General features: G+C 48.4%; 3 protein-coding genes across 3 annotated transcripts; 2 read left to right on the plus strand and 1 right to left on the minus strand.

Moving 5' to 3' along the window:
• Positions 1-6,614: 6,614 nt before the first annotated feature.
• BP5553_06176 (uncharacterized protein) lies at positions 6,615-11,465 on the plus strand (the record flags this gene model as incomplete). The annotated part of the gene is made up of 4 exons (XM_032014799.1): positions 6,615-6,721; positions 6,799-7,074; positions 7,127-11,373; positions 11,434-11,465. 4 exons carry the CDS (start codon positions 6,615-6,617, stop codon positions 11,463-11,465), a joined length of 4,662 nt encoding a protein of 1,553 aa, XP_031869480.1.
• Positions 11,466-13,258: 1,793 nt separating this feature from the next.
• BP5553_06177 (uncharacterized protein) lies at positions 13,259-14,266 on the minus strand (the record flags this gene model as incomplete). Its single annotated transcript, XM_032014800.1, has 3 exons — positions 13,259-13,586; positions 13,651-14,093; positions 14,147-14,266. The coding sequence occupies 3 exons, from the start codon at positions 14,264-14,266 to the stop codon at positions 13,259-13,261; spliced, it is 891 nt and encodes a 296-aa protein (XP_031869481.1).
• A 1,691-nt stretch (positions 14,267-15,957) lies between these two features.
• BP5553_06178 (uncharacterized protein) lies at positions 15,958-16,301 on the plus strand (the record flags this gene model as incomplete). The annotated part of the gene is made up of 2 exons (XM_032014801.1): positions 15,958-16,103; positions 16,190-16,301. The coding sequence occupies 2 exons, from the start codon at positions 15,958-15,960 to the stop codon at positions 16,299-16,301; spliced, it is 258 nt and encodes an 85-aa protein (XP_031869482.1).
• Between the last annotated feature and the right edge of the window lie 327 nt (positions 16,302-16,628).

Genomic DNA, 16,628 nt, shown 5'->3' on the forward strand with positions numbered 1-16,628 from the left:
GCCACAACGTCCGTTTCCAGAGTACATGCCTAACGCTGATAACAAGTTTGCGAGAGCATTCGACAGTGCAGATATCATGACTCTCGGAGGCCGACGGCTTCCTTAAATACTCTTGTTGAGCTTTCTTTTTTTGTTCATTTTTTATACGATTTATTTTGCTTTGAATAGCTCCTTGTTTTGGAAGCGAGGGCTTTTTCGCGTGGGCAGAGTAGGCGAGATCGCGGTGTAGCACGGCCATACGGTATTCACTTTTATCTAATGCGAGTTGAAGGAGTTCGACTCTATGTAAGGTGCCTTAGCTACTATGTGGCCTCGTCTATTTAAACGTGGCTTGTATCCCCTTGATCTACGCGCTATCTCCTTGATTGCCTTCCATATGTCTATCTTAGTACACCCCCGCAGCTTGTCAATATCTACCCTCGTGTCCTCATATCTTTGATCAACGGCTAAATTTTAGCTTTTGAGAAGGTTATATTACTATCGCGCTACTCGCCGCAACATAACAACGGCTTCCTCGCCCTAGCTATCAACACCCGAACAACAATATGTTATTAGAGCGAATACATTTATAATTGAACTCAAGAGCGCCACAAGGCCTTCAAAGACGATGGGATACTACGTTAGAATAAACTTTGAGAAATAATCAGCATTGGTCAATAGCAAGCGTGGTGGACAACCAGACACCATACACCACATGCAATAAGCAAAGCTTAGATACAAGACACGTATAGAGCAGTGAAGTCGCAGAATGGCCAGAAGTTGACTTGGAATGAGCTTTCTAGCCGCTAACCTTGACATGGGAGTTTCTAAGTGACGTGGATAGCAACCTGAGACCATATTCAGGAGCTATGATGGACGATTATAGAACCAAACCCGCAGCTCTCCACCCAAACTAGTAATATCCGCAGTGCTTCCCTTCTCGTCTGCTATCTCAGATTTATTAATAAACGCATCGTCTCTAACTTACCGTCATCTCTAGTAGGCTCTATGTTCTTGCATAGGAAGATAGCCTACACCAGACGAATCCTATTCCGCAGCCCCTCCAATATATTCTCGCAGATTCACTCGAGGCCGTTAACATAACATCCAACATAACAATATAGAGTCATGGAGCTATGAAGCAGCAAGTGGAACAGCAAATTTCTTGCAGCACAATTCAGATTCGTGTACCTTCTTTACTGTCTGTCTAGCTAGACCAGCTTTCTCAGTTTGGTTCGTTCAGCCAACTGAAGCTCAGCGTTCCAACCCATTCGCTACCTCCAGACACGATACTTTGATAGCTCTATTTTCTTTCGGGTATAGTCTGCCCAAGGTCCATACCTAGATCGGTTCTACGTTCGGTAGCACCACAAGGTGGGCAGTTTGCTTTGCTGAGGAGCGCCTTCCCAACGAGAACACGCAGGACAGTATGTCAACAGAGAATAAAGCTTTCTGTACGTTTACCCTTGAGTACCAGTGGCATATAATAAAACTTAAGAGATGCCCATTTAATAGGTAGGTGGGTTAGTAACTTGGGGTGCGCCCTAGGTGAACCCCGATGGGTAAGTCAACTTCGTAAGTGATGTATTTCTTTTGAACTTTTTTTCTAGTGACCCCTTCAATACTCTAGTAAAGACACTTTGTTTTTTTTAAATTCCTTTTAAATATATTACTGCTTCTGCCATTCCCTGTTGTTCTTTCGTCTGGTGTCCTTTGTTCACGGACGCCAGCTTGCTTGGTACCTTCCCCCTGTATCAAGCCAGAGGAGATGGCCCGCTATTTTGGGTATAACCCGCATCCGTTTACGATGATAACGGGCTCAGATATGCTTATGAGATTCTGTATCGCGGAACCAACATCGGCCGGGTACTACAAAACATCTAATAAGGAGCTCAGATCCCGCACGTTTTACTTGCCGTCATGCCCTGATCTATTTGCAGAGAAAAGGGTTCTGTTTCCTGGCAATTAATGGGGCACCTAGGGAAGGAGTATTGGGGCATACTCTGATAATTTTATATTATAGCTCTTCAGCTCCAGGATGAACTCCCTAGGTAGTGGTTGATGTCGTCAAGAGGCTAAATGAAGCCATCAGGAGATGGCCGAAGAATGATAGAGCGCCTAGTAGGCAATTCATACATAGAATTACGTATGTGAATGTAGGAACACCTGGTAACTGTGGCTACTACCAGGGGCTCATGTCCACGGTGATTAAAATTACAACATAAGTCTTTGTCAAACAATATCTCGCTAGCATTTCCGGGGAACATACATTCGCTAGGTAATTTATATAGTACTATTAATTCACCCCCTATCCATTCCCAAAGGTTCCCATGCCGCATATATAGACTAATATTTACCACGATGCAAGTATGAATACAGAAGCAATGCTCCCTCCTCATCGCAAAATTATGTACTCTTTGAGGCGATACGTATCCGGCGGATAATAAACAATTCGTTGCCCCTTTCTACTGCTCAACTGGAGTGGCTCCGTGGTAGCACCACGGTCGATGTCGGCAATTTTCGTATTTATGATATTTTAATACTAGTCAGCGGGCCTTGCGGAGATAATTTAGCTGCAACAAAAAGATTATGAATAAAAGCCGTCTCCGTGTAACATGCTTCGCTATATAGCTATAGCGGGAAATAGTACCTTTGACTAGTGAGTTCCAAAGCCTTGATTCTTTAAGGCTACCGCCCAGGGCCCAAGACCAAGCTTTCTCCGCAGACGCTGATAGCCTTCTTCGAAGGAGAACAAGGCCTTCATGCACAATGGAAAGGCGCAGTTACGAATTGCAGGCGGGAAATAACGGGCAGCACTTATGCGGCTCCGCTAGGGCTGCAGAGTGCATGCGTTTGCACCGGAGACGGGTGGCTGCGCTGAAGAACCTAGTTTCTATGTATGGTTTTGACTTGGGGAGTTTCTTGCATGTGCTTAGCTTCTGGAATGTGATTGTTTAATTGAGATGAGCAAACTTAATTGCAATGCCATACGCGGCCCCGTTGATAGGGCAGGAGAGGTAAATGAGAGTTTGGATATTGGGCAATGGGAGTAGCTGCCAGAAAGACCCGGCCTAGCTTCCCATCCACAAGCTTCTTCCTGTCGTTTATTTGGAGTAGGTGCAAGTGTGTCAAATCGGCAGAGCGGAAGCCATCGAGGCTCACGAGAGAGGAATGCTGACATGTTCCCGTTTGGCACGGGATTTCCGGGTGTGGAGGCTTGAGAGTAGCTGAGTATTCAGGCTCCTAAATCCGTCTATGCCTAGGACAAAGCAACAGATTCGTAATGTGCTCACACACCAACACCAGGCCTAGAGCACTAAGGCTTGGGAAAACCACGACATGGCTGCAGAAACTTATGATGGAGGGGTGAGTCTGACGCTGTGATTGGTAAGGGAAGCCGCACACGGCCAGCATTTCGCCGAAAAACTTGGATCATCGCGTCAAAGGACCGACAAGTGGAAAAGATGAAGGTACGAATCATACGCTGTTACGACTGCAACGCAGGGAGTTGGTGACATCCACAAGACGAGAAACTCAAAACAGAGTGTACGAGGTAATAAAGCTTGGAACAGGTTGAAAAAGGGGGGATGAGGACAACGCGCTGATTGGCTGCTGTTTACCTAGGTTCTTGAATTTCAAGCAACACGTGACCGATGGACCCCCTGAATCTGTCACACGTTCAATCATCTCAACTCCATCCACTTTCGTCCCATCCGCGTTATGAAATTCGTAGATCACACTCTAGTGACTGACATCATACCGTTTGAGACGATCTTATCAGGCACTAGTCGTCCAGAAGGCGAAAGGGCACGGGGAATCAGGGGTCCTCGATAAGGATCCACAGTGCTCCCCTAGGCGGGCGCCAACTCGACAACGTGCACGAAGGGATGCTGACCATTACTATTCGCGATGTGGTTGAACAGGAGAGTGTGGGAGGTGGGAGATATCCGAAGTCAGGTCGAAGAACCTCAAGAAGTCAACCTTCTGGATGAACGATTTATCCCAAATTGTATCGTTGATGCCCAGACGTCGCAGGCCTGGCACTGACGACCTTCTTGTTTCAACAATACTCCTCGATTGCTGGCTCGGCATCCAGGGATTCTAAGGGCTCCGGCGAAGGACCCTTAAATCACATCAAGTATACGGAGCACGAAGTACAGCTCTGTTATTAGGGTATCACCGCTCACACCGCTCTTCTCCGCTAGCCCACTGTAGCGCTTGTAGTGCTGCACTCTGTGGTTCGCCCTCAAGAGCCAGATGCCCCCGAACTGTCAGATTTGGTGATGTGGCCGCCAGGAATTGGCGGGTCCAAAATAGGACTACTCTCACCTCCTGATATCTTATTACTGTGTAGCAGTGGTATCATCAGGCGCGTGGTCGTGAGTACGAGCCCAGCCATTCGAGTAGTATTCGTCAAGTCTATTATTATGATTCGCAGATACGATCAACTCGGGCTGAATCTAATCATCTACTAAATACCTCAAGCAAGTTCCTCAACACAAGACAGCTTGGACAGTTTCGGAAAACAGTTTAGCTTCCAATTGATGTGGTTGGAGGCTTGGAGACTGGAGTACCTCCGGACGAAGTACTGTCCGTGCTGCGGTTCGTTTCTATTAGCGCTGAGATTACGAACAAGTCGGCATCAACTCTGCGTTCCTGTAGATGCAAGGCACACACATCGTATCTTCTCGCTGGCTGGGAAATCGAATACCCAACCCTGGCAACTGAAAACAAACATATAACTTATAAGGATAGACGGATGTGCTATGTCGCATGAAAATGCTTTGCTCGGCTGCTCGTTTTCCAGATCCTCAGCTGATGATCGCCGCTCATGAAGAAAAAACCGAATTCCGAGACGGTCGGTTAACCACGACCCGGCGTATTTAACAACCCAAGCGATGGGGAACATGTTTCTAAGTTTCATCCCAATGCACCCCTCGATTCTTCTGAAATACTACCGCGAGTCCCGTCCCCTCCCTGTTACCCCATTCTTTGGACAAAGCATATGCAGGATATAGCAGATTCGGATACCTGAAGCGCTGACTGAGTGCATATGCGGGGAGAATCCTGGTCCGGAAGGGAGGTCATATACACAGTGAAAAGTATATAAGTCGGTTATGGCTAGCTGCTTTCATGGATACCTCATGGAGATTTTCTATATTTGAACGGTTGAGTCTTAGGAAGACTTGGAAGTTGTATACAGTACCACCACGGAGGGCAAACTGCTTGATATGTTGAAGTGGATTTGCAGTTTAGCCATGGGCTAAAGAGCCATCCAGTCGTTTTTGGGGGGGGGGGCGGGGGTTTGGGCGTGGGTTTGGGCCTTCATCAGAGTGACTACAACGAAGTACTCCCGTCAACGTCCGCGTACCTGCAGAACGGCCCCATGCAGTAGCAGACAGCTGCATGCAAGCAACCGGTGACAAATTTCCATGCTTCGGACGAGTTCGCTGGTTGCGCCTCGGACAATATCCCGTGCAGGTAGGTGGGAGGACTGGGAGGACTGTGCCGGTGGCTACGTGGACGACCAGTACGAAGTAGCAGTGAGATCTCTAGGTATATAAGGGAGGGCTGGGAGGGGGGGGGGCCAAAAGGGAAAAGGGGGGGCCTGTGGACTCAGGACGGTGCTAGGCCCGCCATGTCCACTGCCGGTGTGCTTGCTCGGGGCTTCGTACAGATATACGGGGCTTGCTGGTGGACCGGAGCAAGCTGGCGTTCTGAAATCCTCAGGGCTCTTTGCTGTAGGCTTGTATTGGCCGCTTCATGGCACACCTAAAAGGACGTCGCCTTCTTCTCCAGTTCTTGAACGAGCCTTGTCCGTACTTATGTTATGGCTCTGTACGAAGTACGAAGGATTAACCTCATAAACACAACACAAGTAATTTCCTAGCGACCCTCCTGACTCTCCTAGTTGCCTCGAATAACCCGTCGTCTGCTACGTACCACGTATTCACACTGTTGCTGTGCTCCGTAAAACTACAAGCACACTGATATTATTACCTATCCTGTTCCTGTGGCTACCAAGTACTTCCCGTAAAGAGTTACAAACATTATCTGTGCAGCCAAGTACCAAGTACCAAGTACCACGTACACCTCGACACACAATACTCAACTAGCGCTATGTGTTAGTATGCGGAGGACAACCCTCTCTTCACCCTCCATACTACTCCATACTTCTTCTCTCCCTGTCCTTAACTCTCATAAGCCCATAGACCCCATAGACCCCATAAATCCCATATACCCTTTACCCCTACGACTGGCGCGCCACGTTGCGCACGCCCTCTTTCGCGCTCTCTCCCATTCCTCGCCTGGCTCTCTCTTCCTGTCGTGTCCTCCGATTGTGTCGACACGGTCCGGCCTGCGTTCGAGACTCTTCACCACACTCGCCTGAACGACCTCCGCAAACGTGCGACATCAAGCAGGATCAGCCAGGCTTTTCGAAACTCGCAACCCCAATTTCAACCCATCAGGCGCCACAACCTTTTCCCAAAGGTCACCGTGAATGAGCTTCTGCCCAGCGCCGCGCATGACAGCCAATTGGTACCGTTGCCTGCCTTCTGCCGCCCCCCCGCTGCCCTCCCCCCCATCTGCAGCGCAGAGCAGATTTCAGTCGACGGTGTCAGAGCTCGTAGGCCATGTCACAGCTTCCGCAGCAGCGCGATGGTCCCTCTGACAGCCAGGCCCAAGGTCACTCGCAGTACTCGCCAAACAATCAGCCGTCAGCTTCAGAGACCGGAAAGAGGTACGTTCGAGTCTCACATTGTACGCGGCAACGGCGTGTATCTAGACGTAGTAACTCACGTCGTCCTTGTCTTCTAGGTTTCAGCGCAAGGCTATTCCTAGTCCCCTACAAACGAGTACGACTGCTACATCGCCGCCAGCCAGTGTTACGCCAACTAGAACTACCTTTGTCAGGTCTGGTGTCGATCGTACTTTGTCCTCCCCGGGCACTCCACCATACAACCTTCACGAAGGACCTCGATCGCCAAAGGAGCGTCTGGACGACCTACTGGCCTCTGAGCAGAGTTTCTACCGGTCTGAGACTGAAGGATCATCCACAGAGCGAGAGTCCGTGGCAGACGAGAAGCCTTCACGGTAGGCGTAATCCTCGATGTTGCCTTAGATAGTATGCTGATTTAATCTCTAGCTACGGCCGTCCTGTCAACGACACGAATGGTGCCTCACGAAGTGTGTCTGACCCAATCCTAATCTCCAAGTCCTCGGGAGCCTCGTCGAATTCGAATTCGAATTCGAACACGCGTCTACCTATGGCTACCACCGCTCCACAGCACCGTGTCGACATGGCGCGGGCACCTCCACGAACCTCCTCCATAGGCTCTGCCGTATCGTCATTATCAGGCGGCACACACTCACACAAATCCTCACAGGATCTGAAATCTGGCGGCGCTCCCGACATTGCCAATCTTATACAGGCAGCAGGATCCCCGGAAACGGTAATACAGCATCTTCTCAAAGAAAAGCAATCTCAGGCGGCACAAAATTCACAGCTATGGCGTTTGGTAGACAAGCAACGGGCTATGATTTTGGGGTTGAACAAGGATCTAGAACGAGCGCTGAAGGACAAGGAACGGTACCGCAAGAAGTTGAAGGAAAGCCTCGCCCAGATCGCAAATCCTTCGCCGGTCGATTCGACTAAGGGTATGGGTGCCTCTGACGCGGGATCCTCTGCATCAGAAGGAACGACGTTACAGGGATCCAAATCCGAAAATGTTGGAGCGCTGGTATCTGCCGGGCTACGAGATCCAGTACAGGAGGAAGAAAACCATCCACCCTCGCCGATTGACATTGCCTTGGCCCCATATCCCATCACCCCTCCCGCGAACCTACTCCAGCCCGAGACGCAGACCCCTGCATTAACTGCCCTAGTTGAAGCCGAACATAGAATGCCATCGCCAACCCAACATGCTTTCCAACAATATAATCCTGATACCCCAGTCGGTGGATTTGAAGCCGGCCAGCAGCAGAGAAAAGACAAGGCAACTGATATTATACGAGAAGTCCCGTACAATGTTTCTCTTCCTCCATCCAGGAGCTTACCTTCGGATCCCCCAAAGGGGCCTCCGCCAAATATCCCCCGTCCAAAGGTACCTATGTCCAGCCAAACTCCTACCCTAGCGGTCATTGGACCATCTCCGAATCCCGATGGTGGACTATCAGCCTTTCCTCCGCCTCCACGAAAAGCCCCACCCGCACCTTTGAATCTAGGCAAGGACGCCAATCCAAGCTCCCACCTCCGCCAGGCATCCGGTACTGTAGAAGATACTGATTCCGACTATGATGATATACTGCAAGTTGACGAGATACCCGTATTTCCCGAACGAGGACGGCGGAAAACCAGAGAGGAGGATGATAGGCGGCGTGAAATTGCCGCGATGAAGGAAGTCGAATTACGGAGTCTGTCTAAAAGAAGCGGTAAGGGAAGTGCGAAGGGTACACCGAAATCGAAGCCTACAACTCCGAAAGAAGGTGAAATTTCATCCGCTCCGGATCCAATGCCGCTAAGCCCTCGACCAACCGTCCCAATATCTCCCCCCGAATATTCGCTACTTTCTCCTCATGGATCTAATGCTGGGTCTTTGGCTGGTATATTGAACGACACTTCGGGTACGGGGGTGTTATCACCTCCTTTAATGAGCCCTGGTCTTCCGTCGAGCCCGCGGCCAACAGACCGAGGAATGAGTCCCCATTTGCGACAATCATCTGGCCACTCTTCCTTCAACTCTCCACCCATGTCTCCCCGTGGCATGGCTGGATTTCCAGGGGCGGTTCCTCTATCGCCAAGGGCTCCCCGACAACCTATTCCTTTACCGCCAAATACACCAATGTCAATAGCGTCACCAGGCTTACCTAAGGGCAAACCTTTACAGCTAGTTTCACCAAAACCTCTAATTATTTCCAAGAAACCTGGAGATGCCTCGAGTGACAGCGCCAAAGAAGAAAACTCACCAATTCATCAGAGCCCTTCAGACTCAATCTATCGGGGATTGGTTACAGAAGAATATCCTGGTTTATTACTTCCACCAAATGCGCTTCCGTCTATAGATGTGAAGGTTGCCTCTTCTCGTCTAAAGCCCTCAAGAGCAAGCATGATGTTCCCGAAGAACATTGAAGAGGATCCGGTTTTCACACTAGCAATTTTCAGCAGATCAGACCGTCAAGAGCTTTGGAGAGTAGAAAAGGATTCCTCTTCGCTTTTCCGTTTGGATCAAGTGCTTAAACAATACCCAACATTCACAGCCACGCCACCCGAAAAGTCATTATTCAGTGGGCATGCTCCTGCTAAAATTGATGCAAGGCGCGCGGCGCTCGACAAGTATCTGGATGAAATATTGGACACCCATATGGATACCGCATCCGCTCTTGAAATTTGCAGATATTTATCAACAAACGCACTATCATCCCATATGGAAGATGCCTCACCTGAGCCAGGAAACGAAAGTCCTGTTAAAACCGGTCCAGGTGGCAGACCCTTGAAAAACGGATATTTGACCAAGAGAGGCAAGAATTTTGGCGGGTGGAAGGCTCGATTCTTTGTCTTGGACGGCCCTGTTTTCAAATACTATGAATCTCCGGGTGGGCCTCACCTTGGCACGATCAAGCTCCAGAATGCTCAGATCGGAAAGCAACAGCAGCAAACCGATCAATCTCCATCACGAGGAGATGATGACCCAGAAAATCAGTATCGACATGCCTTCCTCATCCTAGAACCGAAACGTAAGGACTCTTCTAGCCTCGTGAGACATGTTCTATGCGCCGAGAGCGATATTGAACGTGATCAATGGGTTGAAGCTTTGCTCCGATACGTGGATTTCAAAGACTCGGAGGATGAAGAGCCTCCACATCGTGCGCATGGCCGCTCTAATTCTGGGGGATCAGGATCAGGTCACGTAAATGGATTGAAGGCGAAGAAAAAGATGTATGGCTCTGAAAGAAGTCAAACTCTTCCCGAACTTACAGAAGAGAATCTCCGTGGGATAAGCTACGAAAATACGAAGCAGGGTAGCATACCACATGGTGTAAGGAATAAGAATTCCGAGACACCGTCGCCACCGACTCATGGCCGCAACCGAGAACCATCGTCTCAGTCATACCCTCAGTCTCAGCCGCATCCTCAGCTGCCAAAGAGTATATCTGCTCCGAAGAATGCGCATGTCATTCAGGATGTTGGATCATGGGGAAACAAGCAGAATTTATTAGCCCCAGCCAACTCGGACGAGAGGATTAAACAAAAGAAGCGCAGCTTTTTCGGATTTGGATCCAAACCTCGAGTGTCAAGCGAATCCCAAGATGTAGGCGGAAATGATTCGCAGACGAACTTGTCACAGATGGCCTTTGAGCAGCATGGACCTATCAGGGCTGTTTTCGGAGCACCGCTTGGGGAAGCTGTTAGATACAATCACCCAGTCGATGTCAATGTTGAATTACCAGCTGTGGTCTATCGATGTATTGAATACCTCGATGCTAACAATGCAGCGGGCGAGGAGGGCATTTTCAGATTGAGCGGATCAAACGTCGTTATCAAGCAGCTTCGCGAGCGCTTCAACACTGAGGGAGATGTAAATCTCGTCACGGACGACCAGTACTACGATATCCATGCTGTTGCTTCACTCCTCAAATTATACCTCCGAGAGTTGCCAACCACAATCCTAACAAGGGAACTCCATTTGGAATTCTTGGCTGTCACTGAGCTATATGACGTTAATGAGAAGATCAGCGCTTTAAATGGTCTAGTCTACCGACTTCCCCGAGCGAATAATATGCTCCTGCGGTATCTCTCTGGTTTCCTCATTAACATCATCAACCACTCCGATACGAACAAGATGACTGTCCGTAATGTCGGTATTGTTTTCTCTCCCACGCTCAACATAGCTGCGCCGGTCTTTGCCCTATTCCTTCAACAATACGAAGGGATCTTTGGCGAAGATCCTAATGAGCACGGGGGTTCTCCCGTTGAGGTTACCGTGACAGCTCCTCCTTTAACCCCTGAGGATATCCGATCTCCACGCCGACAAAAGTTTCAGGAGCTACCAACCCCCTCCTACAGCCAACAATCATTCCCCGTTGCTCAACCCCCGGCGGCATCGATGCAGCATAGAGCCCAGCAACAGCAACCCCCGGCATATGATACTGGATTTACACCTCTTAATCCATCTGCTATAGGGAATTTTCCGACCATGGCAGGGCCAGAGTATGGCAGATCTACGCCCACCCTGGGTGGTCCTGCATATGACCAATTCGGCGGCGGATCAGATGCGCACAGACAATACCAGTCGCAGCCTGGACAAGGAAACAAGAAGAGAAGAGAGAGTAGCATGTTTGGAATGGGGAACGTTCTTGGCCAGCGAAAGCCAAATAATAGCAGGTCAGACGGACGTAAGTGCACAAGCCCGCCCAAGGGGGGGGGAGGGACTCAAGCTAATCTAAGATATCTAGGACTTGTTGAAGATCAGTCATTCTTCGACTGAGCGGATTTAATGTGGAAATAAATAACGAAACGAAACGAACACGCAACTACGCAGGTTGAGCATTCTCAACTTCAGCAATGCCCCTACGCATAGATGAGCGGCTCTGGCCCGGCGCCATAGCCTTGCTTGTCACAACATTTTCGAATACTGTAATACTTAATGCCCCCTTTTTCAGATGCTCATTTCCACCATACATGTATATTATCACCCGCATTTTTCGTTGCAGCGAGCCCGCGGTCGGGCAGGCAGGTGTTTTCCCGACACATGCAGAGGAGGTTATACCCCAAATAGTTTTTGTTTTCAGATATCACTGAGGTTTCCTTTACCCGCCTCCGTCGAACGTATGCTAGGCAAATGGAAAATGGAAATATGAAGGATCAGTGGTGAAATTTTAGTGAAATGCTAAAGATGTGGTGTGATGTGGTGTGATGTGTATGTTTATTTAGCATCGAACATTGCATGAAGGTTGCTGTGCTCGATGTTAGATTTATTAATGCCAATAAGGCAATGTGAACGTGTAAGATTGGTTCGGATGGAATGCGATGGGATGATTTTATGTGCTGGGATTAGGTAGGAGCGGAAATGCTTAGGTAGCGTAGGGTATGAATGAATGGATTGAGATGATATATTGAATCTTTTATTGCGTCGCTATCATAATTGCCAAACGTGCTTGGTTCCAATTGTATATATAGGTGTTCTGGCGGATTCACCGACATTTCTACGAATGTTGCTTATGGTAGTAGGTGACTACACATATATAGGTCTCTACCCGCGGTATCATTATAAAGGGAAGAGACAGTTCTAGTTTATATCTCTACTTACAACGTCCTAAAGAGTACAAACACCCCACGAACAGTGTGAAGTGAGTCGAGTTAAGTCGTGGCCTTGCTAAACTCATTAGCTGATTCTCAAGTCACTACCCAACTCAACTTAAACCCATTTACCTACCTAAAAGGCCAATTAAGTAGCGGACTCTTCTGTTAACGTTATCCACGGTAAAATGTAAATGTCCAGCCAATCTATACAACACCCCTAATAAAAATCTAGCAGTAAGATAAAACGAGTTAAACCCCTTCGATACCAATCTCCTCGATTTCGCTTATACGGAAAACAACAGAAGCAGGTTGTATTTTACTTTTCCTACCTAGATACAAGCTGGGTATGTATTAGGTCTGGATTGGATTTATATGTAGCATTTCGGAGATAACGTAGGTACAAGGATGGTTGGATGATTGATGTATATTTTGGTTAAATGCGCAAACCTCCTCGGAGCGGCTGCAGGAACCAGGGATGATGTACTCCGCGAGGCTTCAGGGTTCAGATCCTGCCCGGAGACTGGTTAGCCAATGTAACCCCCTCTTTCCATATACAGTTATTCCTGGATGGAGCAAAACACATACGGGTAATGAGGATCCAGTGATAGAGGGCTAGGTACCTAGGCAAGGTATGTACTAGATAGGATGGGATGATTGGTGTTGTGGTATATCGTTGTATGTGGTATTTGTATCTATATTATACAGTAGAGCCAAGGATATAAATAAAATCAGAGTCCATATCCACCACCAAACCACATGGTTTTCTTCTAAAACAGCGTGGGCCATGCAATGCAATGGCCTGGGGGGGTATAAACAACCCGGAGGACGATGCCCGGAACCAAAAATCAACACCAGGCGGCGAGAATAACAGATATATACAGGAAAATTGCAAACAGAGGGGAAGAAAAAAAGCCGACCAATTCGAGTTATTTTCTCCCCAATCGGTGCGGTCTAGAAGCAGATACTCGCACAGCAAAGTTAGTTCCCCTTGCCCTTGCCGATCATCATTGCTAGAGTTGCTAGTTTCACTTTTTCCAGGGCGTCAGCCTCTTTTTCTTTTTGAGTCATTGGCCGAACACCAGGCCAGTTGTAGGCGTTGTCTTGGCCAGTCGTCTTGGGTTTCTGGGTTTCGCAGTCGACGTAGACAAAAACGATCTCGCCATCGGCGAAGCCTTTTTTGTCTTTGAAAGGAAAACTGACGCAGTAATCTTTGGTATCCTTGAAATTTTTCATTTCGCACCTTGCGGGATTTATGGGATTGGCGCCACTGCTGAGCTGCTTGGAAGACGTCATGACTCCGCAGGTCCTACGATCATGTCAATTTAAAGCTCTGATAGAATGAATAAAGGACATAAAATGGGATGGCTTACTGCATGATATAAGGTATAAAAGTCCAGTATCCGCATGTATCCTTATCGAGATTCTTTGTCATTGTGCTGGCCACTGTGTAGGCGACAGCTTCGCTCCAGCTGTAGCTAGCACCAAGATTAACAGCAGCTGAGAGAGACGGCAATCCAGCAGCTGCCGCCTGTCTTTCAAAAAGCGAAGATTCGTCTCTTTTGGTGCCAACGGTCACACCTCCCGTGAGTGAATAGCTGTTGGTGACGGTCACTGACTGTCCCGCTGAAATCGAACAAGTGGTGTCACTTTGGCATACGCCCTGATTGAACGGTACTTCAGGACCATAGGAGGCGGTGATTTTCTTTTCACAGTAACCAAGGCAGCCTCTAACAGCGGTTTCCATATTTTGGAGTGCCTCGGCGCAATGTCCGTCTTTGTCGACCGCGAATTTCTTAGGGCATTCACGATAGGCCTTGAGAAAAGTGTTGGCACCATGAATAGTGGGGAGTAGAAGAGGGAACTTACCTTGCCCTTGTCCATAGTTTGTGGATAGCACGGTTGATCAGCTCGTTCCGTAATGTCAGCGGGGAGCGCCACAACGACAGCCCCAAGGCCAAGCAGCCCCAGTGTGTTTGAAAATTTCATGATTGGATAATTGAAAATGGAGAGAAAGGCAACTTGAAAGTGTTTTTGGATATGGATGCGCCGTTTTTTATTGTGGTTGGGTTGTTGAGATGCAGCCTGAGAGTCCGAATGATAATTTTCCAAGAGAAGATAGCTATGCTTTTATAAAAAAAGTGATCCACCAAGAGTAGAACCTGAGAGCTTGTAGGAGTTGTTTCCCGGGAAACATTTGGAGGATTAATTTCCATGGTGTGACTGCGCCTACTTAAAAATACCGCCATGAGCTACGAGCTCTGCGCCCCAAAAGGATATAACAAGTCCCAATATCTTTTGTTTGGGTTCGCCAGCCTTGCGTGTCCCTAGTTTTGAAACTTGGCTCCGGGGTTGGTTGACCATAGAAATTGAACTGCTTCCCGGTTAACCCCAGGATATCCATTAGTGACTTTGATGATATCCACCTTGTAAGCACATGGGACCGTGGGCCAGGATCAACATCCAAGCGTCAAAGTGATGGTACGAGCTCTTAGCTATGGTCTTTGTCAAAGCCGGGATAGCGAAGGAATATCAGACGGAATGTACAACTCTTGGCTATTAAACAACTACTGTTAGGAGCTATGATCCCTAATGGAATATGTCTCCTGAGTTGTTTCTCCTCCAGAGCAAGCATACTAATAAACAATATGTACCTCTTTGATTTGAATGTTGAACCTGTAAACTCCGAAGTGGTAACGCTGGAGTTGTTTTCCGGTCCAAATAACGTTCTGATGGGGTCGCTAATAGATTCTACAGTCGTACAGTTGTAGTTGAGCCAACCATATCGAGAGCGCTTGATGATCCTACGTACTGCGTACCTAGTAGTTAGAGGATCATACGCTGAGATAATATTCTTTGGGCAGGCATTCCATCCATCCTGCTATGCCACACTACGTAAGTAATGCAGGCATGCTTATGCTTACTCCCTCGATACCGCCACTCGCAGCGAGCAAGTGGGCTTTCATATCATTAAATTCAAGACTTCTAATGCAATACATGCGTTCTTCGCTCTACGAAAAGGCATTTTAAAACATCCGCAGTCAAACTGCCGACTTGTCAAGTTCTTGCTCTTTAAAAATCAACAAAACGATACCCCCATTGTCTAGGGGAAGAGCGTAGAGGCTGCTAAAATAAGATTAATTGAACCCTGGGGCCAGGATACGTAGGGCGAGGTAGAGTATGAAAAGGAGCGACTTGGCAAACAAACCCTCTTCTAGTACTACGTAATTATGGGCGCAGAGCGGCTTTATTTACTTGGCTTTTGTGGGAAACATGTTTCGTGTTGCTCTCCTGCCTCAGCCCCTTCGATTAGCGATGAGATTAAAGTTGTGGCTGATTACGAGTAATATACTCAAAACGCGACAGAGCCAACCTTAAGCTGCATCAGGTGAGGCGAAGTCGGGGGGTGTACTACATACTACGTACAATTGTAGCCCAAATATAGGGGGCTATCCCAGCGCATTAGCAGCAACTGTACTTGGTACAGTACCTGGTACCTGATGGCAGTTGCTATTTTTACGGCTGTACTACGTACATGATGTGCATACGGACACACCAAATGCGGAGGAACTAGTAGTTGGTGGACGGCGCTGTCGCTTTTCGTCTGAAACATTAAGATGGCATCGGCTTGAGCGCCACGGACCAGGTGGTTGAACTTGGAACCAACTGTTCAAAGGCTAATGTCTGGCGCGGCAGCTATGGAGAACTATGGCACGCCGCCCAGAACGGCACCATCGACTGAAGCAATTCATACATGGAGCAACGCAGCCGCAGATGGGGACATTGAGACTCGAGTACTACGCACAATGCCTCTGGAAGTACCTAGGTACGTCGTATGTTGCTACAAAACCAGGCAGATCTACATGGCGCAGATTGAACATGCAGGCCAAGACTAATGCTACACTGGCCAAGGACAACTGAATCGTCTTCCACAAGTACTCGTCGAGCAAGGCGCTGGCGCTGTGCCGTAAACATCGTAGGCCCTAATTCTAGCCGGAATATGAAGAGATTACCAAGTCCTTAGGTACATACATGCGTGATGTTGGTATCCTAGGCCTATCACCTATGATGCTAAGTAATGGTAAGGTTCACCTAAGATTTGCCCAGTAGCTTGGTAGTTGCAAAGTCGATGAATGCGTATCAAAAGAGCACGTGCGAAAGAAGCGAAAGGATGGAGGATTCTCGGACCCAAAGCGTTGTGAATGCGGGGCCCCAGCAATTCCGCTCAACCACCCCGAGCTGGGGCCAATAAGGGCCGCCAACACAGCCCACGGTACCAAGGTACGCCAACCAGCTCCATCAGACTCTCATCCTCCAAACTCACAGCTACCACAGCTCTAGTACTACGTAC

This window comes from Venustampulla echinocandica (genome assembly GCF_003357145.1).
Source record: "Venustampulla echinocandica strain BP 5553 chromosome Unknown scaffold_3, whole genome shotgun sequence".
In the NCBI taxonomy this organism is placed as follows: domain Eukaryota; kingdom Fungi; phylum Ascomycota; class Leotiomycetes; order Helotiales; family Pleuroascaceae; genus Venustampulla; species Venustampulla echinocandica.